The 25,160-nt window shown below is 39.8% G+C and overlaps 1 protein-coding gene and 1 long non-coding RNA gene across 2 annotated transcripts in view; one reads left to right on the forward strand and one right to left on the reverse strand.

Annotated features, from left to right (window-relative positions):
* Window positions 1-5,063, reverse strand: part of APPBP2 (amyloid beta precursor protein binding protein 2) — a 58,041-nt gene extending 52,978 nt beyond the window's left edge. Inside the window, exon 1 of the mRNA XM_036120984.2 lies at window positions 4,622-5,063. Within this exon, the coding sequence (XP_035976877.1) occupies window positions 4,622-4,759 (138 nt within the window). The 5' untranslated portion in view covers window positions 4,760-5,063. The remainder of the gene's footprint in view (window positions 1-4,621) is intronic.
* Window positions 5,064-5,149: 86 nt separating this feature from the next.
* On the forward strand, window positions 5,150-15,078 carry LOC144380423 (uncharacterized). Its single transcript, XR_013444569.1, has 3 exons — window positions 5,150-5,320; window positions 8,315-8,425; window positions 15,021-15,078. It is a non-coding gene; the product is annotated as an uncharacterized LOC144380423 (long non-coding RNA).
* The last annotated feature ends 10,082 nt before the right edge of the window (window positions 15,079-25,160 follow it).

The following is a 25,160-nucleotide window of genomic DNA, read 5'->3' on the forward strand; positions in this document are numbered from 1 at the left end:
TCCTGAGACCATGACCTGAGCCAAAACAAAGAGTCGAACACTTAAGAGACAGCCACCTAGGCACCCCAGCCATATTTAAATCTTTAATTCACCTGGAAGTCATTTTAATATAGGGTGTGACATAGAGGTCGCCAAACAGCCAGTTGTCCAAGGTATTTTTAGATATTTCCCCCATTTAAAATATAGCATTGTCGGGCGCCTGGGTGGCTCAGTTGGTTAAGCGACTGCCTTCGGCTCAGGTCATGATCCTGGAGTCCCGGGATCGAGTCCCGCATCGGGCTCCCTGCTCGGCAGGGAGTCTGCTTCTCCCTCTGACCCTCCTCCCTCTTATGCTCTCTGTCTCTCATTCTCTCTCTCAAATAAATAAATAAAATCTTTAAAAAAAAAAATAAATAAATAAAATAAAATAAAATATAGCATTGTCTCATAACTTTATCATTTAACAAATTCTTAAATATGCTTTGATTTCTATCTAGACTGCTTACTATGTTCTATAATTTATCTCTCTGTTCTTGTGCCAACGCTACACTGTTTAAAAATACCTACCTTTCTCATATACTTTAACGCACAACTCTAAGTATGTACATCTTCAAAATTTCTGACTCATTTATTCTCAATAATCAATTCCCCCAGATGAACTTCATATTTAATCACTTTCCTATACCAATAAAGTTCTGAGTGCCTGATTCATATATCAGATAAATTCACAGCTTAAACCGAGATGAGCTGACATTATTTATAACATATTACCTTACCATCCAGAGACACATGGTATAGTGGGCTATTTGCAGTCTTTTATACCCCTCCCCCATAGTTTTAGTTCTCAATTTATTAATCCTAGGAGCTCTTTATATGAAAACATTATTAACTCTTTGGCTGTCAAATATGTTGCAAGAATTTTTTTTTCAATTTGTTAACAAAGATTATCAGAATATTAGTTGAGGCATTATATAGCTATACAACAGAAATATATGCAGAAAAGGAAAAAATTAACTCTAAAGTCAGGCATTAACTTGTATGGTTTTCAGCATAAGACTTACAATTATAATAAAAACCAAAATTATTAGGTTTTATTACAATTATAATAAAAACCAAAATTATTATTAAGGTTAAGACTGAAAATAATAAATAGAACACATTACGGAAACACTTCACCTAGCCAAAACTTAACTCTATGGCCAATTTTGTAATCGGAATAGGACACAAAATAGACCGTTCAGCAGTTTGAAAGATTCATAAACTTCATTCTTTAAAAAACTCAGCCCTTCACTCTATTTGCGTTCACTTGGTATACAATTTTACAATCCCTTCTATTTATCTTTCCATTTCTTAAACCTAAATGATTGAGCAACCTTGGTTAAAAGCTATTCAGATTCAAAGACATTATTTTGTAACATATGGATTTTTAGTGAACCATCTATACTACCTGTCATTTTTTTTAATTTTATTTTTTCCACCTGCATTAAAAAAAAAAAAAGATCTACTTATTTGAGAGCCAGAGAGACAGCGCATTAGGGGGAGAGGGGCAGAGGGAGAGGGAAAGAGAATCCCAAGCAGACTCCCTGTGACCACAGAGCCCGATGCCCAGCTGGATCTCACCACCCTGAGATCATGACCTGAGTCGAAATCAAGAGTTGGACACTTAACCGACTGAGCCACCCAGGCGCTCCCCACCTGTCATTTTTTAAAACACATTTTTAGTGAACTTCCCTTCCCATAAACATCAGCAGCCATTTCCAACTTCAGTTTAGTCTTCCTACATAGAAGCCACCACTCTTATCCCTACTCTCAGCAGATGACCTTACCATTCACAACAACCATTCTTTGCAAACTTAACTATGCTGATACTTTATGTCCCCAACTCCTTCCATCTTATCTTAGAGAAACAAGTATTCTTTCCCCAACTTCAATTCTTTCCCCAACCAATACCTTAATTTATGCACGGTGAAGGAAGAGGCAAGACTCATTAATTAATGCTCCTGTTCAGGGACTCTGCTTCATAATTCATTTCCCACCTCACTTGTACAATTAAACTCTCATTCCATTTTGGTTTCTGCCATTCAGCCAATAAATATATTCTAATGTCTTCCATTCTTTAAAAAAAAAAAAAAATCCCTTTACATTTTACCCTTTCTATGTATCAACACCTCTCTCCTTTCCCTTCCTTAGGGAGCAGTCAGCATGCCTGCTTCACCTCCCATTCATTCCATAATCCCATCTCCTAAAGCTTTATGACTGTGCCTTGCCTGAAGCTACTCACAAAAAAATTAACACAGTGACACTGGACTACAACATTCAAGAGGAATGGGGTATTTTTTGATTCCACAAATATTATAATTTTGTCTGTGACTAGGCCTACTGATGGAAGTTGGGACTGCTGAAAGAATCTGATTATGACTTTCTCCTTGGTTCTAACTTGGATAAAATTGGAAACTTGTAAGCAGCCTCTTAAAATGTTCACAAATTGGGCAGGGGATGAGTATCTTATAATCATATGCATTAAAATGCTTAAAAAGTTTTTATATTTATGTACTGATACCATGTTTTAAAGTAAGAAAAGTTCCTTCTTCTATTTCCATCAAAGATTCAAGTCCAGGAATTAGTTCTATAAATGTCTTTTATCAATTACCTCAAAATGCAAAATCTTCTCAAGCAAGAAAGCAAGGAACACAGGAACTAAATACTAAGTATTAGACCTTGACTGAATTACTTAACTTTATCACCTTTAACATAGGGTTATGCCTTACTCTATAGTTTAATTGTGAGAATTAAACAAGACAACACGTGTAAAAGCACTTAACACAGTTCCCGGCACATGTTAAATACCTTCCTTCATTCACTTCAGCACAATGCCACACTCTGAACAAAGAACTATTTAGAAGTGTACCAAAAAGAAGCAATATTAAAACTTTGTGGGAAAAAAAACAAAACAAAACTTCGTGAACTACGTGAAACAGAAAATGTGGCAAAAGCACTATCTGTTCATACTAGTAATAATAATCTGCAAATGAAAAGCTTCAATTAGGAGCAAAAGTGACTAGAAGATGGTCAAGTATACTCTGAGAGAATTCAAGCAGTAACTGTACTTTGCTTGAATTTCCAATTATTTCCTCTTAGGAGTGTAAAAGATTACATAAGATTTAATATAATGGACAGAGTAGCATACACACAAAGCTGTAGTTTCCCAGGCTGAGAAAGACAAATTTAAACTCACCCTACCTTGGGAGGAATGAATCTTAAATATACAAAATTTCCTTAGATACATACAAAAGTAAATCAATTTATCAAAGGGATTTGGGATGAAGGGAGGTTTTCACTACCCCAGGGCCAAATAAACTGAATAACCAAAATAAATCTTCTCCAAATATTATGGGGGGAAAAAACCATTTGAATTGTTAGAATTGGTGTAATGCAGCTGGATTTAGTAGAATGTAGCAAGTCAGCCGCTTTCTGAAAAAATATGCTGGGGTGGAGAAAGTGGGCAATCTTCCCAATAAAACAACTGCCATAAAACACCATATATATATATAAGAACATACACATCTGTTAAATATCAGTTTACACTGTGTTCTAGCCAAGTTACTAATCAAGAGGAAGTATTTAAGATCTAAAAAATAAATCATACTCCACTTCTGGTCACATTTTGCACGGGTGGCTACTGGAGAGTACTGGAGAGTTATCCACGCAGATTCCAGGCAATGAGGACTGAATAATAAGTCCACTGTTCACATTCAAATGTGGGGGGGGGGAGAGGAAAAGGGAGGCTCCGAGTCCATAAAGTTCTCTCCTCCCTCTCCAAACACTGCAAAAAACTGTCCACGTCTAAGACACTTACCCTTGAAACTCCTTGGAGAGTGACTTGGGAGACTTTTTGTTCAGATTTCTGAGAGGGAGCTATTTAGGAATGCTGCAAAATTGCAACTTCCAAATACATGAACATAAAGCATTTTTTTTCTTTCAGGAAAGATTTCCCCCTTTCCTCTCAAATGGTTTATCACTACTCACATATTAACAAAATCCCCAATTCAACCCCAAGTATAAACAAAAACCAAAGCTTTAAAGAACATGCGAATAAAGCACACAACTATTTCCAGTAAATCCTCAATTCCCTCACGATTAGGATGAGGAAGGAGAAACGAAGAACACGAAGCAGAAAAAAATACTTGGGAAGAGAGGCGGCAAGAGAAAGTAGGAAGGGGGAATAAGAGCAGATCAAAAAGTTCAGCTAATGCTGACACTTAACCTGGGTAAGAAAGGGCAGAAAATATCCCGAAGGCAAAGGCTAGAAGTGAAGGACTGAGTGGGACAGGGGCGCAATAGAGGAAGTCCACGCAAAAGGCCTACCCAAGGTGGGGGGGCACCGTGTAGGAGGGAACACCAAAAAACGGGGAGACTCATTAGGAAGAGATGCCAATCAAGGCCCAAGAGCTTGAAAGTCAGAGGATATGGAGACAGGGTACTCCTATACTGCAACCCGGAGACCGCACCAGATGTCTCAGGAGGCGATCCTGCGACGAGGGGTGAGGGGTTAACTGCGGGGGTTCGCAGACGTGGAAGGGGGTGCGGCCCCAGGGGTTGCGGCAGGGGAGCGGGGAGCAGGGAGCAGGCCCACCGCCCGTACCTTGTAGTAAACATCGAACTGGATGTTCTCGGGCAAGGAGCGGATGTCTCGGCGGGAGCGGATGTAGTTGTCCACGACAGCGGAGATGGCGGTGTTATACAGAGTCTCTGGGATCCACTCTAGTTCCACGGCCGCCATCTTCCTTCCCTCCTCCTCCGCCTCCTCCGCCTCCTCCTCCCGAAGGCCCCCGCCTCCCTCCGTAGCGAACTCCTCTGCGGCCCCGGAGGATTCGGACGGGCGGCGGCAGCCACGCGGCCACAGGGCAGAAGCGCACGGCCGCCCTGGCTCCTCCCGGGCGAGCTGTAGGGTAGCAGCGGCGCACGGAGGCCCGGGTAAACAGCGCGGCACGGAGCCAGAGACAGCCAAGCCCAGGCCTCACATTCCGGGTTTGAGAGAAACCCGGGTTCCGTCCCAGCGCGGAGCTCTGCAGGGGCGGGGCTGCGTGTGCGGCGTCATGACGTCAGCGCACGCCGACGCGCGGGAGGGAAGGAATGCGGCAGGCGGAAAACTTGGGAAGAAAAGAGCCGTGATTCTTTCCACAGAGAACGTACTTTCTGAGGGGCCCGGAGTTGGTGGATGGGGTGGGCTTTTTACACTGGGACGAGTAACCCTGTCCCGTGCCGAATTACGCGGGCGCGTCAGTCCCTTCAGCAGATCCTGCCTCGAGAGTTCTTAGGCATGGACCTTATTGAGGCTCAGGTAAAAGTTTGGATCCTTTTCCTCACAAAAATGCACATTATCAGTACATTGAAAATCATGCATTCAGGGATCTCACTTGGGTCTAGACATTCTTAGACTCCGGTCCCTAAGCCAAGTTAGGAACCTTCGGTCCAGGAACTAAGGATCATCATGGGTCATTGTATAACCATTTGCATTGTTTGAACTTTTTTACCGTATTTCTTTTTTCCAAAGAAAATTTACAAACAAACAAACAAAAAAAATAAGAAAAGAACTCCTGTAGAAGAATTTGGTAGGAAGGTTAGCCTGATTATGGAATTACAAATAGTGGTGAGAAGAAAGGGGTTAATTGCTGGCTTGTGTCAGGACTTAATGGTAAGATGGAAATGAAGATTTCAATTTTCTCTCATAGTTCTAGTCCCAACCTCAGGGGATTATTGAGTAATTGAGAGTACTTGTTTCAGCTCCCTTCCTTAGTCAGCCTGAACATCTGCTATTTATGTAACTTAACTTTCCAAGTGGGCCATCTCAAGAACTTTGGGCAATATCTTTCTGCTCTAGGAATTTAACAAGGAAGTTACTGGCCATAATTAATGGCACTGTCTCATCACTGTCTCATAGTCACTCTGTAACAAAGTAAAACCCAAAGACAATAATGATAATATGTCCTGACATTTAGAGCTAAAGGAATTGGAATTGGTTCTTCCAGTTCACCCTGGTATTTCTGTGTTAAATGGATAAATAATTTGGTAAAAAAAGAAATACACTTAAGGGTGCCTGGGTGGCTCAGTCGGTTAAGCGTCTGCCTTCAGCTCAGGTTATGATCCCAGGGTCCTGGGATTGAACCCCAGCAGGGAGCCTGCTTCTCCCTCTGCCTTTCCCCCTGCTTGTGCTCTCTCTGTCAAATAATAAGATCTTAAAAAAAAAAAAGAAATACACTTAGTTCTTTTCTCAGTCTGTACCAGTTCTATAATCCATGAACCTAAGACAGATGTGGTTGGCCTTAAGGGTTGCAGACTTACTAAGTAAAAAAACAAAAACAAAACAAACAAAAAACCCCACAAATGCCCAGTTACATTTTAATTTCAGATAAACAATGAATAGTTTTTCATATAAGTATGTTGCATGCAGTAGTTTTACATACCCATTTCAAGTCATTCAAACACATCAGTTCCTTCAGCAAATTCTGCATCAGGAGTTCTTAGGTCTTTTGACGCTGTTTGGACCTCTTTCCACAAATATGTATAATTATCCACACATTATCCATGCAAATACTGCATGGAACATACTTATACTAAAAAATTATTCATTGTTTATCTGAAATTCACATTTAACTGGGCATTGTGTTTTATCCAGCAACCCTACCTCAAGGGATCCATGAATACCCTGAAATTGAATGCAGATATTCTAGGACATTTTGGCTGAATCAGGACCTGGGCTCAGTTCCTATAAACAGGTTAAGCTGTGTCAGACACACTTACTGATTGCTATATGGACCTTAGATGCTGTTGGGCAGAGTTAGACATCCAAAAATGTATATAGACGGGTTTCTATGGACAAAGGGGCCTTTTCATCCCTTCTTCATTGTTTTGAGATTGAAAGTTATTAAAATGTGCCTGATGGTCTGGGAGGCCCTGACCAAGGGCATACAGATTACCTGAAAGGACAGGACCCCTGAGAATTAAATGTTGGAGGAGTCAGGGCCCCTGAGAATTAAATGTTGGAAGACTCAGGACCAACAGCTGGCATCAGTACAAAGGACTAAGCATCGAAGGGGAGCATTACTCCAGAACTAGAACCCACCTGCAGGTTTGGGCCATCAAGAACTGGCTTACCAAAGAAACCAGTGGCAACTAGGCCATTTTTGTTGTACACTACCATCAACTGAGGGAAGAAAGGTTCTCCATTGAGCTCTAGGAAATTAATGAGTCCCAACAGAACTGGGATTTGAACTTAGTAATTATATAAACACTGTCTTTCCATATTTTGTACAATAGCATAGCATCTGACTTTTCAGTCGCCGGGTCAGATCATAAAGGGGCTTATAGGTGATGCTAATGGCCTTGAACTTTATCTTGGAGATGATGGGGAATCCTTGGAGGATTGTAAACAGGGAAGTAAAAGGATCAGATTTGTGTGTCAGAAAAAAGACAGCAATCATATATGATGGAAGAGCCAGAAGAAGGTCCAGAATCATGCACTCTTAGCTATGGGAAGGAAGAATACAGAAGAGGCCTGCTAAACTGTCATGACCACCTATACATTTTGATGGACAGAGGTTCTTTGTATCACAAAGTTAGCCCTACAGTACACCAAATCCCCTTTAAGCCTTGGTAGCCTCAAATTTGGTAGGAGGCCTTCCACTATATAGATCTAGATGAGGCCTGAACCTGGTCCAAAAAGAATCCTAAGAGGCGATATACATCATGATCATTTTTAAATTGCAGCTACTGCCTTAATTGAGACGTGGGGTCCAAGTACCTTCCTTTTGTTTTGTTTTTGTTTTAAAGATTTTATTTATTTATTTGAGAGAAAGAATGAGAAAGAAAGAACACAAGTGGGGTGAGGGACAGAGGAGAAGCAGACTCCCTGCCGAGCAGGGAGCCTGATGTGGGGCTGGATCCCAGGACTCTGGGATCATGACCTGAGCCAAAGGCAGACACTTAACCAACTGAGCCACCCAGGCACCCCTGTTTTGTTTTGTTTTTAAAGATTTATTTATTTGAGTGCACAAGCAAATGCATGAGTGGGGGGAGGGGCTATGGGAGAGGGATAGAATCCTTAAGCAGACTCCCTGCTAAGCATGGAGCCTGACACTGGGCTCTGTCCCAGGACCCTAAGATCATGACCTGAGCTGAAATCAAGAATCAGATGCTTAACTGACTGAGCCATCCAGGTGCCCCATAAGTACCTTTCTTTTGAATCTGGTTAGATGATGTCTGCTTCCACAAGTAGAGTCCAGCAGAAATGATGCTAGGTCAGAAAAGACCATACAGAGTCCATTCTCATTCTTAGATTCCTGAGCCACCATGTTGAAAAGAGGAACCACCCTGAGGCAACCGTGCTTTCAGAAAGCTCAATACGCGTACAAAGACTATGTGTAAGCACTCCAGTCAAGAGTTCCAGGTAAGTACAGCCTTTGAGTCATACCAGCTCAGGCGCCAGTTATTTCAGCGAAGAAACTTTGGATGATTCCAACTCCAAGACATTTGAGTCACCCTCAGCCACTCCAGTGTTCCCAGATGAGGGCTCAAACATCACGGAGCTGAGATAAGCATCCCTATTCACCATCTGAATTCCTGACCCACAGGAGCAAAATAAAATGGTTGTTAAAGTATCACTAAAGTAGGGTTGGGTGGGTGGGTTATGATACCACAGTAGATCACTAAAGTTCTCAGGAACCCATCACCTTAGACTGCATATTGAACCTATTCCCTTTCAGGGCTACATATTGCTAAGCATATAAATGCATTCATGAAAATGATACAATTCATACAACCCGTACTGGACAATCTTCCTAACTTTCTGACGATGGCTCTGCTACACCACGTATAAAAATGAATTGCCTAACCATAGAGTATCAGCGCAGAGACAATGATTTTTGTCCTACATTTGAAGAATCTTTTTCAGAGCCCTCCAAGTCTAAATCCACATATTTAACACCCATTAGCCACAGACCAAAAATCACATGGACCTCATAAATAAGATTGTCGAGGCACACGTACAGCACCACACATCATAAAGGCAAAATGACTGGGTCCTGTAACTTGTAATCACCAAAGAACAGAACAAGGGTTTGTTACCAAGTTCTTGTTGCTTGGGGAAATAATGCAGATAGGAGATTCGGCCCAATTCTCATTCCTCTGTACTATTACCCATATCCGTAGAAAACTTGTGTTGATTCCAGTGTATATAATAAAGGCTTAAAGGTTATTCTTGGAAAGACAGACACATAATCATAATAATACAGTGTGAGAAATACCGTGATAGTTTGCACAGGACATTGTGGGAGTGCTAAAGGGGAGATAATGAGTTGGTTTGGGATGTAGTAATGCTATAACGATTCCAATGTAGGTCAGTTCTCAAAGTATTTTTAGTTGCAATGAAATTTATAGGAAAAGAACACTTGAACAGATTTACTTGAACAGTTATAAATAGGTTCATTTTGCCATGACACTACCCCTCTAATTACTGGGAAATTTTCTAATTATCAGAATGTAAAAAATACAGCAAAATATGTGAAACAAACTTGTAGTTCTTTAATTGTGGCAGGAAAAGTTTTGACTTTTTCAATGAGATAGAAATAGGAACAAGGTAAGTTATATGCAAAGTAATATAGTCATATAATAATAACTCTTGAACCAATCCAAGAGAAATACTATTATCCTGCCTGAGTAGGATCCAACTCCCCACCAAACATTTTAGTTAAAATATACAAATGAGGGGTGCCTGGGTGGCTCAGTCAGTTAAGCGTCTGCCTTTGGCTCAGGTCATGATCCCAGGGTCCCCATGTTGGGCTCCCTGCTTGTCCCTCTCCCTCTACCCCTCCCTCCACTCATGCTCTCTCTCTCTCTCAAATAAATGAAACCTTTAGAAAAAAACTTGTATTAAAATAATTTTTTTTAAGATTTTATTTATTTATTTGAGAGAGAGAATGAGAGAGAGAGAGAGAGCATGAGCTGGGGGAGGGGCAGAGGGAGAAGCAGACTCCCCGCTGAGCAGGGAGCCTGATGCAGGACTTGATCCAGGGACTCCAGGATCATGACCTGAGCCAAAGGCAGTTGCTTAACCAACTGAGCCACCCAGGTGCCCTACCCTGTAACATTTCTTATAATAATGTCATATGTCACTTATATCATGTGTGGATGCCTTATCTCCCCAACGGGCCCGTAAACATCTTGAAGACTAGATAATAAATATTATGTATTTCAGATACCAAGCCTAGTGCAGACATAAGGTGAGTGTTTAGTAATTAGATTAAAAAATGAATAGGCCTTCCTACCTCTCTTCAGGGGGAAAAACCACACAGCTGGTTGCATTGCAAATATCTACTTCCTTTACACTCCATTTTTCAAAAACATACACTTTAGTTTTTTCCTTTTTTTTTTTTTTTTAAGATTTATTTATTTATTTGAGAGCGAGAGGACAAGCAGGGGAAAGGGGCAGAGGGAGAGGGAGAAGCAGACTCCCTGCTGAGCGGGAGCTTGACATGGAGCTCTATCCCAGGACACTGGGTCTGAGCTGAAGGCAGATGCTTAACTAACTGAGCCACCCAGGCATCCCTATTTTCCACAGCAGCTGTACCATGTTATATTCCCACCCGTGACTCACAAGGGTTTCAGTTTCTGCATGTATTCACTAACACTTGTTATTTTCCGTTGTTTGTTTTTTTTTTTTTTTCATTTTTTGGGTAATAGCCATCTTAATGGCTGTGAAGTGTATTAAAATATTTTTATGTTCCACCAAAATTCACATTAGAATGATGAGCTAGCCCAATAAGAAGAGAAAGTATAGGGGTGCCTGAGTGGCTCAGTCGGGTAAGCGTCTGCCTTTGGCTCAGGTCATGATCTTGGGGTCCTGGGATTGAGCCCTACATCTGGCTCCCTGCTCGGTGGGAGTCTGTTTCTTCTTCTCCCTTTGCCTACCCCCCAACTTGTGTGTGCTCTTTCTCTCTCTCAAATAAATAAATAAAATCTTAAAAAGAAGAGAAAGTATATTAAATACATAGTTGAAGAGGCTAAAGTTATGTTGGAGAAAACGTTTAGGCAATACACATCAAGAGCCTTAAAAAATGTGCAAATTCCAACTTAATTTATAGATGGTTCCTCACATGTTCGAATAGACATATGTATAAGGATGTTCATAAAGCTTGTTTATGTGCTAATCAGTTTCAATATGAAGAGCAGCCCTTCCCCCCACTGAGACAGCAGATAGAATGGTTCTATGCCTTTTGTTTTTAGTGAGAGGACACAGAAGAGGGAAACAAGGAGCCTTTTCTTTACTTTTGCATTTTTAAAAGTCTAGGCCCTGCAGGGAAACAGAAAGAACTTATATGCATAGACAACACAGTAGATTTGATGAATAGAGCTTCTCCCTCCCTTCCAGGTTCCCTGGAAAAGAGAAAGAAGAGGGAAAACCCAAAGTAAAAAGTATAGGAACCTGATAGTGGAGGAAGTGCCCTACACCCTGTCCCCTGACCACAACTACCGCTTACCTCCACGCCTCCATATGGATCCTGGAGTAGGTATAAAAAAGAAGGTTTATGGTGGTCTGAGTGCAGAGGGTTTAATTTCATAAGCAGAGTCCACAAAGGCAGTAAGAATGCATAGTGGGAATGATTGGCTGATAGGCCCAGGCATGTGAGCCTAAGACAACGTCACAGCACCCCCCAGCATGATAAGGGAGTAGTAGAATGACTCATTTTAATCACCTTGGGGTAACCAGCATCTATGAAGGGCTTTGAGCAGCCCAAGTATTGCTTAGAATGATTTCTGTGCCCAAGAGACTGGCTCTGGCCTCCCAGAGCCAGTCCCTGGCAAACTGTCACAGGGGCTTACGATTCCAAAGTACCAGAGAGTACCCTTGAGGGAGGAGATAGAAATTTGTCTCTTAAGAACCTCTGAGATCCAGGGGTGCGTGGGTGGCTCAGTCTTGAGCTGACTCTTGATTTCGGCTCAGGTCATGATCCCAGGGTTGTGAGATCGAGCCCCAGGTCAGGCTCTGTGCTGGGTATGGAGCCTGCTTAAGATTCTCTCTTTCACTCTGCACCTGCCTTACCCCCACCCCGGCTCATGTGTGCTCTTTCTCTCTCTTTCTCTGAAAAAGAAAAAAAAAAAAAAAAAGAACCTCTGAGATCCAAAAGGAGAAAAGTACAGCAGTGATGGGCCTGGACCATGGCAAAGATCTAAATAGGACACTGATCATCTTGATCTTGAAGATGCTGATCATTAGCCAGATAAAACAGCTCCAACCCTTTTTAGTTCTTAGATCACATGACTCAAGATTCAAATTCCAGGGACAGAGAGTCTGATTGGCTAGCTTGGTTACATGTCCACATTTGGCCAAGGGAGTACAAGGCAATATAATTGACTCTTCACCAAGACTGTATCAGGTAGAAAAGGGGTGGTTACCTAAAAAAGATAAATCAGGTGATGTTACCAAAAAATGAGGTGAGGGATACCTGGCAAGCAAAAACTACAGATATGTACCATAGCTGAATTTACCAGCATTATTTCCTGGGTCAAAGATACAATACCTTTTTTTAAATCAATCTTTTAAAGGCATAATTTATATACAATAAAAGCTGCACATTTTAAGTGAACAAGTTGATGACATTTGACAAATGTGCAAATGTACATAATCACCACCCCAATCAAGGTACACATTTCCATTTCCCCAGAAGTTCCTTGTGCCCCTTTGCAGTCAGTTTCCCCAACTGCCCCACCCCAGGCAACCACTGATGTGATTTCTAGGATTATTGATTAGTTTTGTCTGTTTGGGAATTTCATATAAACGGAATAATAATCTATTATTTTTAAATATTTCATTTTATTTCCTATTAACTTCTTAGCTATACATCTCTTTTATTTTTTCAGTGTTTTCTATAAGGCTAATAAAGTGTATTCTTAATTAGAGTCTATTTAGAGTCAATACTGTATCTTTTCCCACTTCCCACTTTCTACTTAACCCTTACCCCTACTCATATGATACTTCCTGCTTCACAATGAAATAACTTGACAACAAATAAAAATTTAAGATAAATTTACCTGCCCTCCTGTATTTTGTATGATTGTTCTCATATATTTTCCTTCTACATTTATTATAAACCCCTCTTTACATTTTTTTGTTTTAAACATTGTCTTTTAAATAAATTACAAGAAGAAAGAAAACAGTCTTTTCCATTTTCCTGCTTATTTATAACTCCTCATGCTCTTACCTTCCTTCCCATAGATCCAACAGTTTGGAAAGATACAATCATTTTTGAAGACCAAACTTCTAAGTACTTTATACTCTACTAATTTACATTTCTGCCAGTAGTGGTGGTGATTTTCCTACATAAGAATCATAGCAAGTTAGAAAATACGGGGTGCCTGGATGGCTCAGTCGTTAAGCATCTGCCTTCGGCTCAGGTCATGATCCCAGGGTCCTGGGATCGAGCCCCGCGTCAGGCTCCCTGCTCAGCGGGAAGCTTGCTTCTCCCTCTCCCACTCCCCCTGCTTGTGTTCCCTCTCTCGCTGTCTCTTTCTCTGTCAAATAAATAAATAAAATCAAAATAAATAAACAAAATCTTAAAAAAAAAAAGAAAATATAACACAGGGCTGCCTGGGTGGCTCAGTCAGTTATCTTGATTTTGGCTCAGGTCATGATCTCAGGGTTATTAGATTGAGCCCCGTGTCAGGCTCCCAGCAGGGTGTGGGGCCTGCTTAGGATTCTCTCTCTTCCTCTGCCCCTAGCCCCTGCTGAAAATAAATAAATATTTATTTATAATGGAAGGAAAGATTGTAAGAGAGATAAAAACATGAACAACTGAAGAATAGAGTCAAGAAATGTGAAAGATCATGTCAGAAAAGCCACAAAACAATCAAGGGATGTAAAAAAGATTATTTTTACATTTTAAAGATTCTTTTAAGGAAAAGAGGGACATGCTTTGTTCCCAGAGAGACAGACAATATGGTAATGATGTGATTTCTACTTTATTCTCAACAATTCCATGTCATTAAAAAAAGAAGATTTGGGCGCCTGGGTGGCTCAGTTGGTTAAGCGACTGCCTTCAGCTCAGGTCATGATCCTGGAGTCCCGGGATCGAGTCCCACATCAGGCTCCCTGCTCGGCGGGGAGTCTGCTTCTCTCTCTGACCCTGCCCCCCTCATGCTCTCTCATTCTCTCTCTCTCTCAAATAAATAAATAAAATCTTTAAAAAAAAAAAAAAAGAAGATTTATTTATTTTGAGAGAGAGCGCACAAGCCGGAGTGGTGGGAGGGGGGAGGGAGAAGCAGACTCCCTGCTGAGCTCCGAGCTCAATGTGCAGGCTCCATCCCAGGACCCTGAGACTATGACCCAAGCTGAAGTCAGATGCTTAATCAACTGAGCCACCCACATGCCCCAACAATCCCATGTCAGTTTTATGGTCAATACAGCATATAATTGGACTTTACCTTAAAAAAAATGTATACACACACACACACACATATATATGTATATATATTCACGTATTAATAACTGGTGTATATGATTGTGACCAGCCATCATGCTTTACATTTTCTACCATTGAATATTCTTGTTTCCTTTCTTTTCCTTGTCCCTGACTTTGGCTAAATACATTTTTAAAAAATCTGTTGTTTTTGAAGTACTGCACCCTATTTCCATTCTTAGAGTGGTGAATTTTACCTTTTATAAAATAATAGTTATTGTTATTTTCTAATTATAAAAGTAATACATATGAAAGGAAGTTTAGAATACATAAAAAACTAGGAAAAATTTTACTGTAATCCCACCATGCAGAGATAACCGCTGCTAACATCTTTAAACTTCTTGTGTTTTTAAATTTTTTTAAGGAAGTAACACACACTTCCTATAATAATTTCAATTAATGCATGGGCACCATAGTGGACCATCTTATATTTTTGCGTGTCCAGTATCTATTTCTTCTTTTTCTGGTAACAATACCCTGATTTCCCTTTGGAGCATTCTCTGTCCCTCACTTTAAGTCCATGTGTTTCAGATGGGACTGACCCCTCCACCCCTCAGCTCCAAGGACTAGCGCAAGACTCAGGTTTGGTCAGTGATGATGACCCAGGCAAGGCTCATGGAAAACAATTCTGGAACTTTGGCTGAAACTATGGGAAAGAGAAATTCTCTTTCTCTGCTGTGACTCAAATCTAACAAATAGAATATGGTGGAAATGATGCTATGTGACTTCCAAGGATGTAGCTTCTGCTTGGCATTCTCCTTGAATTATTCATTCTGGGGTAAGCCAGTCACCATGTTGTGAGGTTACTCATATAACTTTGTGAAAAGGAGTGAGCAAGCCACCTTGAAAGGGGATCCCTCCAGTCTCTGTTGAGCTTCCAGAAGACTGCGGCTCCACCTGACATCTAGACCGAACCTTCATGAGAAATCCCGAGCCAGCAACTGCTCAGCTGAGCTGCTCCTGACCTATAGAAACCTTGAGAGATAATAAATGTTTGTTGTGGTTTTAATCCATGAAGTTTTAGGGTAATTTGTTATGTGGCGATAGATAATAGAAGATTGGTATAGGAATCCAGACTTAAGCCAATGAGAACATGGCATTCCCAGGTAAACTTTATTAGTTTAGGAACAGGCATGTTACTAAACTGTCCCAAATCAACCAAAGGACAGGCTTCTTTTTTTTCTTTTTTTTTTTTAAACTCTCTTCCACTTACCCATAAGCATGAAAATCTACATTCAGATTGTAACTGGCAACCATCGTGTTATCATAAAGGAAGCCAATTTTAAGATGAATATAATATTGCAGAGGGCAAATTACTTAGACCAAATGAAGTGGGTCTTTGATGAAATTATTGAGCTATAGAAATAGCTGTAAATCCCACTTTAACTTTAGCCTTCCAGTTATATGAACCTATCATTTTAGTCACAAAACCTTTCTTTTGTTAGCATACGTTTTGATATAAAAAAGCTCTCTTTATTTTCAAACTTTTTTAGTTATATTATTTTGGGTATATCTTTGGCTCAGTTTTTTTTTCCTCACCATGACTGCCTATGAATGGGGGAATTTACTATACTTACTTTTATTGTGCTTAATCATACATTTATCATATTCTTGCTATTTGGGCTCATGCATTCTATGTATTTTACTTTCTTGCTCTTTAGTAATTTTGAAGTCCTACCTCAGGGGTTGCAAATCGATAGCTTATATTCAGCCCACAGATACAGTTGGGGTTTTTGTTTTGTTTTTGTTTCTGTTTTGACCTCATAGAGTATTTAAAATTTTTTGAGGGCTCCTGGGTGGCTCAGTTGGTTAAGCGACTGCCTTCAGCTCAGGTCATGATCCTGGAGTCCCGGGATCGAGTCCCGCATGGGCTCCCTGCTCAGCAGGGGGTCTGCTTCTCCCTCTGACCCTCCACCCTCTCATGCTCTCTCTCTCTCTCTCTCAAATAAATAAATAAAATCTTTTAAAAAAATAAAATAAAGGGCGCCTGGGTGGCTCAGTCGTTGGGCATGTGCCTTCGGCTCAGGTCATGATCCCAGGGTCCTGGGATCAAGTCCCACATTGGGCTCCCTCCTCGAGGGGAAGCCTTCTTCTCCCTCTCCCACTCCCGCTGCTTGTGTTCCTGCTCTCGCTATCTCCGTCTGTCAAATAAATAAATAAAATCTTTAAAAAAATAAAATAAAAAATAAAAAATAAACAAAAAAAATTTTTGAGCTAATATTTAAAACTATGGTTATTTCACACAGAAATTCAGATATCTATCTAGCCACACTTGAAAAACCAAAAGATTTATAATAAGGGGCTCCTACTCTCACATGGCAACAATCATCTAGAACTAAATAGTGGCTGGCCCCCTAGAGGAGGTGTGTGCCCTCTGGTTCACCATAGTCCCTACCATTTTGTGTGTGTCTCTGTGTGTGTGTGTTTCAAAGTGGAAAGTAAATTTCAGTTTATATTTATAATCTTTGCTTGCACTATTGTTTCCTTATGGTAGAATATGCCTCTGTTCCGATGGTGTGATCATTTTTATTAAAGACCTAAGATGGCCATTGCCATGGACTGAATTGTGTCCCCTGCCCCCCATACATATGTTGAAGTCCTAACCCCCAATGTAATGGTATTTGGAGATGGGGCCTTTGGGCAATAATTAGGGTTAGAGGAAGTCATGAGGTGGGACTCTCATGATGGGATTAGTGCCTTTATAAGAAAAGATACCAGAGGGCTTATTCTCTCTCTGCTCTATGTGAGGACACATCAAGAAGGCAGCCATCTACAAGCCACGAAGAGAGCTCTCACCAGAACCAGATTATGCTAGCACCCTGTTTTGAGACTTCTAGCCTCTGGAACTATGAGACTGTTTGAGCCAACCAGTCTATGGTATTGTTATGGTGGCCTGAGCTGAAAAATATAGCCATGTTTCAAGAAAAAAAAGTAAGACTGCCCACTTCTATGTTACCTCTCCAATCCCTGTGGCCATTCAGCTTTGCAATTTCTGTTTAAATCCTTTTTCTCTTTTACTTGTAGTCACCCATAAATTGTTAATAATTATAATATGAACCAATATTTTTCATGACCATCAAGATACATTATCTATAATTTTGTTCCCCTATAGATGATTATTTTATTTTATTTTATTGGTTTAACAACAGGAATTTATTTTTCTCACAGTTCTGGAGGCTAGAAGTCTGAGATCAAGATGTCAATAGAGTTGATGTCTTCCGAGGCCTCTCATGTTGGCTTGCAGGTGGCCACCTTCTCCCTGTGTCTTCACGTGGCCTTCCTTCTGTGCATGTCTATGTCCTAATCTCCTCTTTTAAAAAAATTATTTATTTTTAATTTTTAAAAAAATTCCAGTATAATTTATGTACAGTGTTACATTAGTTTCAGGTGTACAATGTAGTGATTCAACAATTCTATACATTACTCAGGGCTCATCATGATAAGTGTACTCTTAATCCCCTTCACCTATTTCACCTATCCTCCCACCCACCTCCCCTCTGGTAACCATCAGTTTGTTCTCTATGTGTAAGAGTCTGGGTTTTTTTGTCTGTCTCTTTTTTCTTTGTTTATTCTGTGTCTTAAATTTCGCATATGAGTGAAATCATATGGTATTTTTCTTTCTTTGACTGACTTATTTCACTTAGCATTATACCCTCTAGATCCATCCATGTTGTGGCAAATGGTAAGATTTCATTCTTTTTTATGGCTGAGTAATATTCCATTGTAGATTCCACCTCTTCTTCATCCATACATCAATGGACACTTGGGCTGCTTTCATAATTTGGCTATTGTAAATAATGCTATAATAAACATAGGGGTGCATATATCTTTTCAAATTAGCGTTTTTGTATTCTTTGGGTAAATACCCAGTAGTGGAATTAGTGAGTCATATGGTATTTCTAATTTTAATTCTTTGAGGAACCTCCATACTACTTTCCACAATGTCTGCACAGTTTGCATTCCCACCAACAGTGCTCGAGGGTTCCTTTTTCTCCACATCCTCACCAACACTTGTTGTCTCTTGTGTTTTTGAGTTTAGCCATTCTGACAGGTGTGCAGTGATATCTCATCATGGTTTTGATTTGCATTTCCCTGATGATCAGTGATGTTGAGCATCTTTTCATGTGTCTGTTGGCCACTTGGATGTCTTCTTTGGAGAAATGTCTGTTTCATGTCTTCTGCCCATTTTTTAATTGGAGTATTTGGGGTTTTTTGGTGTTGAGTTGTATAAGTTCTTTGTATATTTTGGATACTGACCATTTATCAGATATGTCACTTGCAAATATCTTCTCCCATTCTGTAGGTTGTCTTTTAGTTTTGTTGATTGTTATTTTTACTGTGCAGAAGCTTTTTATTTTGATGAAATTCCAGTAGTTTATTTTTGCTTTCGTTTCCCTTGCCTCAGGAGACATGTCCAGAAAAAAGTTGGTATAGCTGATGTCAAAGAGGTTACTGCCTGTGCTTTCTTCTAGGATTTTTATGGTGTCAGGTCTCACATTTAGGTCTTTAATCCATGTGAGTTTATTTTTATGTATGGTGTAAGAAAGTGGTCCAGTTTCATTCTTTTGCATGTTGCTCTCCAATTTTCCCAACACCATTTGTTGAAGAGACTGTCTTTTGCCTATTGCATATCATAGAGGATACTTTTAGCAAGATTTTATTCTCCCCTGTCTTATACCCCACTTCCATTTTCTTGTGATTCGGTTCAAGATTGCCATTAATTTTTCTTATTTTGTCTCTTCTATTTTAAGAATCTCTTCTGAGGAATTGCATTAAACTTCAAAATCACTTTATCAACAGCTATTTATACTTAACTGTAAGCTTGCCGATTTCTTTGTTTATCACTGTTTCTTATATATCATGCTTTATTTTTTTTGAGCTTTTTACTGTGATTCTTTTTTATTAAGGAAAAAAATCTGTGTTGATAGATGGTTTGCACTCCCTCGGAACCTGTGCCAGTCACTGAGCTGTTCAGTTTCGCCTGAGCTAGGCCTCCCACTCCAAGGCTGCAGAATTCTCTGGCAGGCTTTACCTTTGGTGTGATTCATGGGCCTGGAACAGATCTGCAAGAGAAGACCCTCCCAGGCAAGAAAGCATAGGAGGTGGAGGCTTAAGGTATTTCACTGATGGCATTTGACTAGTGTGCTGAGCATTTTTTTAAAACTAATTTTCTCTTTCTTTGTTGTGGTTGCCTAAATTGGTTGGATATCACCCAGCTGGCCACTTCAGGGAGAGCTAAGTATAACCATCTAGAATCATGATTTTTTCCCTTTAAAACGGTTAACCCTGCTCCAATGTCATTTTGTATCTACTGCTGCATATGAGAATGCATGGAAACTTGTGAGTTTCTTATTATCTTTGGAATATAGAAAAGTCATCAAGATTCACTTGGAATCATCTTTGATTCCCTTCTTTCTCACACTCCATATCCTACCCACCAAGACACCCGGTTGGTTCTAACTTCAAAATATATGTAGAATTTGATGACTTCTCACCGTATCTATTGCTACCAGCCTGGTCAAAGCCACCATCATCTCTCCTCTGGACGCTGAGGTAGTTTCCTAAAATGATCTCACGACATTCACTCTTGTCATTTCTCTACTCAAAACCCTGCAATGGCTCCCCATTCCACTCAAAGTAAAAACAGAAGTCTTTACAGTAGCCAACAAGACTCCACAGGATTTGAAGTGTCCCCCACCCACCACCTCACCTCCTTGACCTGATCTCCTACTGTTTTCTTCTTCATTCTATTCCAACCACAGTGGTCATTTTGCTCCTCTGTTTTCTCTGCCTGGAACGCTCTTCCCACAGATAACTTTACTATTAACTTTCTCGCCTTCTTCAAGTCTTTACTCAAATGATACCTTTCAAATGAGGCCCTGATTTCACTGATCACCCTAAATAATGTTATAACTAGCCCTCCAACCCAGTTACTCCTGATCCTCTCCTTTCTCTGCTTTATTTTTTCCCATAACACTTACAGTCTTCTAACATGTTACATATACTAGTAATTATTTTGTGAGTTGTTTATTGTCTCTTCTCCTGCTGGAATGAAGCTGCATAAGGGTAGGGATTTTTGTCTGTTTTGTTCATTGTCCTATTTCCAGTGACTAGAACAGTACCCAGCACGTAGCAGGTGCTCAATGAATATGTTGAATTGAATGAATAGGATATATCTAGATGTGGCTTATTTTTTAGTAACCTAAAATAAAGACAATACCAGTTTATATTTTTTTCCCAAATAGAAATAATCTTTGGGAAATTCTCAATGCACAAGCCTTCTTTTTCATCTCCAAATGAGATAGTTCCAAACTTTAAAAAATTGTCTATATAGTTGCTTCTCTGCTCCAAACCTTTCATCTGGATTCAGCTCCATGGAAATTACTTCAAGACTAAGGTGGGAAAGGGGTTCCTCTTTAGTTTCTAGAAGCAAAACAAAAATTTTCTTTTTATAATTCTTTAATCATTTCATCAGGAAATTGGGAGAGATAGGAAATAGAATGTGTGTGATTTGTTCACCACCTTGGCCAATTCAACATGTGTTTTTTTATTAATTTTTTTACTAAACAATATTTAAAATATTCCTGACTTCTAGTTTAAAAGGTACTTTGGACAACTGTGGTTTTTAAAAATTTTATTTATTTATTTTAAGTAATCTCTGCACCCCATGTGCAGAACCCTGAGATCATGAGTCACATGCTCTTCCAACTGTGTTTTTTTGCCAAAAAGTTCCCTCTTGCCAGAACTCCATTACAGAAACAATGAAAGTATTTTAAAAATAAAATAAAAAGGGGCACAAGCCAGCAAGAAAACAAAAATAAAGACAACAGCAATAATATTTTGGCAACTGGAATGTAGATAGATGGGTATTAACTGACTTAGTAGATCTTAAGCCAGCAACAGAAAAAACAGAGTCAATCTGATTTATATTACAGAACTCATAAAAGACTCAGAAGTTGGTGATGCTAGGTACTTCTGAATTGGAGGAAAATAAATGGGCTAAAACCAGAAAGATTGAAAATATGATTAGGAAACCTTAGGCTCTCAGGGGTCCACCCACACAAACGCTGACAAACAACTTTTGCTTCTTCCATCCTGGCAGAAGAATGGAAGCTTATTCTTTAGAGAGGGTAAAATGCAGGGTCTGGACTAGGTGATACCAGGTTCAGTTGAAGGTAGGGATTTCACACTAAAAACAAGGATACTAAGTGAAAATTTTTATAATAAATGTTAAGATACTTCCCCTACTCCCTGTCCTTCTTCCTGCCTCAGGTCCCAGAATACTGACATCCAGGTCCATACCTGTCATTCAAGAGAAGAGGCTTCTCTAGGGAGTCTGATCAGCCCAAACCAGCGAAAGGAAGTGCCATCAAAGGTTCCTCGACTAAACAACTAAGTCAGGTTACCATACAGTAAACGCCCCAATGAACAAGCCCCACCCACATACAGAGCCCAGAGGAAGCTCAATATTAAATATGAGCATTTAGCCACACATCATCAGGCATTAGATGAAAGCATCTAACATAAAACATAGTAACTAGGAGCGCCTGGATGGTGCAGTCGGTTAAGCGTCCCACTCTCGGTTTTGGCCCCGGTTAAGATCCAGCTTCCTGTTGGGCTCTGCGGTCAGTGTGGAGTCTGCTTGGGTTTCTCTCTCCCTCTGCCTCCCCCCAACTCCTCCACCTGGCTAGCACTCTCTCGCTCTCTCTCTCTTAAAAAAAAAAAAAATCAATAGTAGTTTTGGAATTCAGAGTTGAGACAATCTCCCAGAAAGTTGAAGAAAAACTAAAAAAGAGATTAGGAGAGAAAAACAGTGTAGGATCAGACTGAGAGGAATAACGTTTTCAAATAGTAAGAGGTTTTTTTGTTTGTTTTTTGTTTTTAAGAGAATTGAGAAAAATAGAGGGAAGAATAAAATAATCCAGAAATAATTTAGGATTTTTTTCCCCAAACCACAGGACATGAGTTTCCAGACAGAAAGGGCCTACCAAGTGCCCAGCAAACATGGATGAAAAAGGACTACCACCAAGGTTTATCACTGTGAAATTTCAAAACACCAAGGAAGAAGGATAAATCCTTCTGCAGGATTTTAAAACACAATCAATTGACATCAAACTTCTCAGTAGGAATACTATTATGAAAATATTTATAGGGGCACCTCTGTGGCTCAGTCGGTTAAGCGTCTGACTCTTGATTTTGGCTCAGGTCATGATCTCAGGATCGTGGGATCAGGCTCCCTCCGAGCTGGGTGAGGAGTCTGAGATTCTCGCTCTCCCTCTCCCCTGCCCCTCCCTCTGTTCACATGCCTCCCCTGCCCCTCCCTCTGTTCACATGCACGCTTGCTCTCTCACTCTCTCTAAAATAAATAAATAAAATCTTAAAAAAAAAAGAAAATATTTATTCATGTACAGCCTCAGGAAACTTCTTTAAGAAAAAACTAAAATTCTCTACTCAGCCAAATTATCAATTAAGTGTGAAAGTAAAGTAAAAATATTTTCAGACATAGAACATCTAAAAAAAAAAAGAAAATTGTTCTCCATTTACCCTTTCTCAAAAACAACTAGAAAATGGCCTCCACCCAAATCAAGGAGTAAACCAAGAAGGGGGGAAAATATGACCCAAAATTGAGGGTCCAACCCAAACCGAGAAACAGAGCTAAAGTAAACCCCTAGGATGATGGTAAAGACAGAGACCAGTAAAACAGTGGTACAAGTCTAGAAAGAAACCAGTATAGATTGCAGCCAAACAGAAAGCTCTGGAAGAGATGTCTAAAGAAGATTAAATTGATAAAATATTATTGCTAGAACACCAATGTTTTTGAATGTATCAAGAACAGATTTATATATAACTAGAGGAAGTTTGGGGTTAAATTAATAAATGAAAAACCAAGAGGGGCACCTGGGTGGCTCAGTTGGTTAGGCAACTGCCTTCGGCTCGGGTCATGATCCTGGAGTCCCGGGATCGAGTCCCACGTCAGGCTCCCTGCTCAGCAGGGAGTCTGCTTCTCCCTCTGACCCTCCTCCCTCTCATGCTCTCTGTCTCTCATTCTCTCTTTCTCGCAAATAAATAAAAAAATCTTAAAAAAAAAAAAAAAGAAAAACCAAGATAATCTCACAATAGGCAAAATGTGAAAGAAAGGAAAAGTAACCATAGTATAATACTAACTTTGATAAGAATAGCATTTATTTATTCAGTTTTTAAATTTTTTAAATTTTAATTCCAGTATACTTAATATGTGTTATATTAGTTTCAGATGCACAACACAGTGATACAGTAAGTCTACACATCACTCAGTGTTCATCATGATGAGTGTAGAAGAACAACATTTACGCAGTCATAATAAGCATATGCTGTATGGTATTCTATTGAAATTCTATTTCAATATATGAAAAGGATAAGGAAATGGGAAGGGCACATATGTGACATGGTAGGGGACAGCAAAAGAATCAAATCCTCATCTTCCATGAAAGGAAAACAATAGATAATACCTGAATTTGAAAAATAAGGAGTAACAATGTATGTTTTTGTGTTTTTTTAAAGATTTTATTTATTTATTTGACAGAGAGAGACACAGCGAGAGAGGGAACAGAGGCAGGGGGAGTGGGAGAGGGAGAAGCAGGCTTCCCGCTGAGCAGGGAGCCTGATGCGGGGCTTGATCCCAGGACCCTGGGACCACGACCTGAACGGAAGGCAGACGCTTAACCACTGAGCCATCCAGGTGCCCCTCAATGTATGTTATTTTAGAGACAGGGAGGTAAATTCCAAAAGAATCATCTAAGAAGTCGAAAACTCGTTGTCTCTTGGGAAAATATTTCGTAAAAACGGTAAACAAGTAACAAAGGTATTAAGCTTTTCAAAAGAGACATTGTTGGGAAACTGTTGATTAATGTATAGACTCGGTGAATAACTTTGAGGGAAAACTATTTTCAATCTAAAACAACCTGAGAACAGAAAATGGAAAGGATGGCTGTTTTAAATAATAAAACTTGTAGAATTATTTGACTCAATTATGTGAATGTATAACTTTGAAAAAACTAATTATAAAATATTTTACGTAACTCTCTTTGGGGTACTATGTTAAAAATAAAATGACTCATGATGACCGAATTAGCTGGTTAATTATTATTCTTAAATGGAAATTAAAAGCTAATTTTTCTACTTGATAACGTAACTCGCAAGTGATTAAGTTAAAATGTTGTGAAAATGTTTACTAGGGTATGGATTCATAAATTCCTTTGACCAGCACCTGGCTGGCTCAGTCGGAAGAACATGTGACACTTGACCTCAGGGTTGTGAGTTCGAGCCCCATGTTGGGTATAGAGATTAAAAAATTAAAAATTAATTAATTAATTGAAATAAAAAATATTTTTAAAAATTCCGTTGACCTGTAAAAAAGACAATGTGACATTCATGAAGTGGTGACTTAAAAGACCTTTAACACGGGTATCCTGTAGTTCAATATTAATTTGGTCTTTCTTTTTTAACAAGCGGACATTATGAGAAAAAAACTTCTATTAAGCCTGAGAAAAGGGAATGAATTCTTTTGCCGGCAGGTCCTGTCCTTCCCTGTTCTGAAGCCACGTAAGTAGCTGGAGCTCAGTGGAAGCCAAGAAAGGTTGAGAAGGTCTGCCCAACCGAAGGAGTCTCCTCCACCTGGCTGTCAAGATGTCA

Source organism: Halichoerus grypus, chromosome 2 (assembly GCF_964656455.1).
Source record: "Halichoerus grypus chromosome 2, mHalGry1.hap1.1, whole genome shotgun sequence".
Taxonomy (NCBI): Eukaryota; Metazoa; Chordata; class Mammalia; order Carnivora; family Phocidae; genus Halichoerus; species Halichoerus grypus.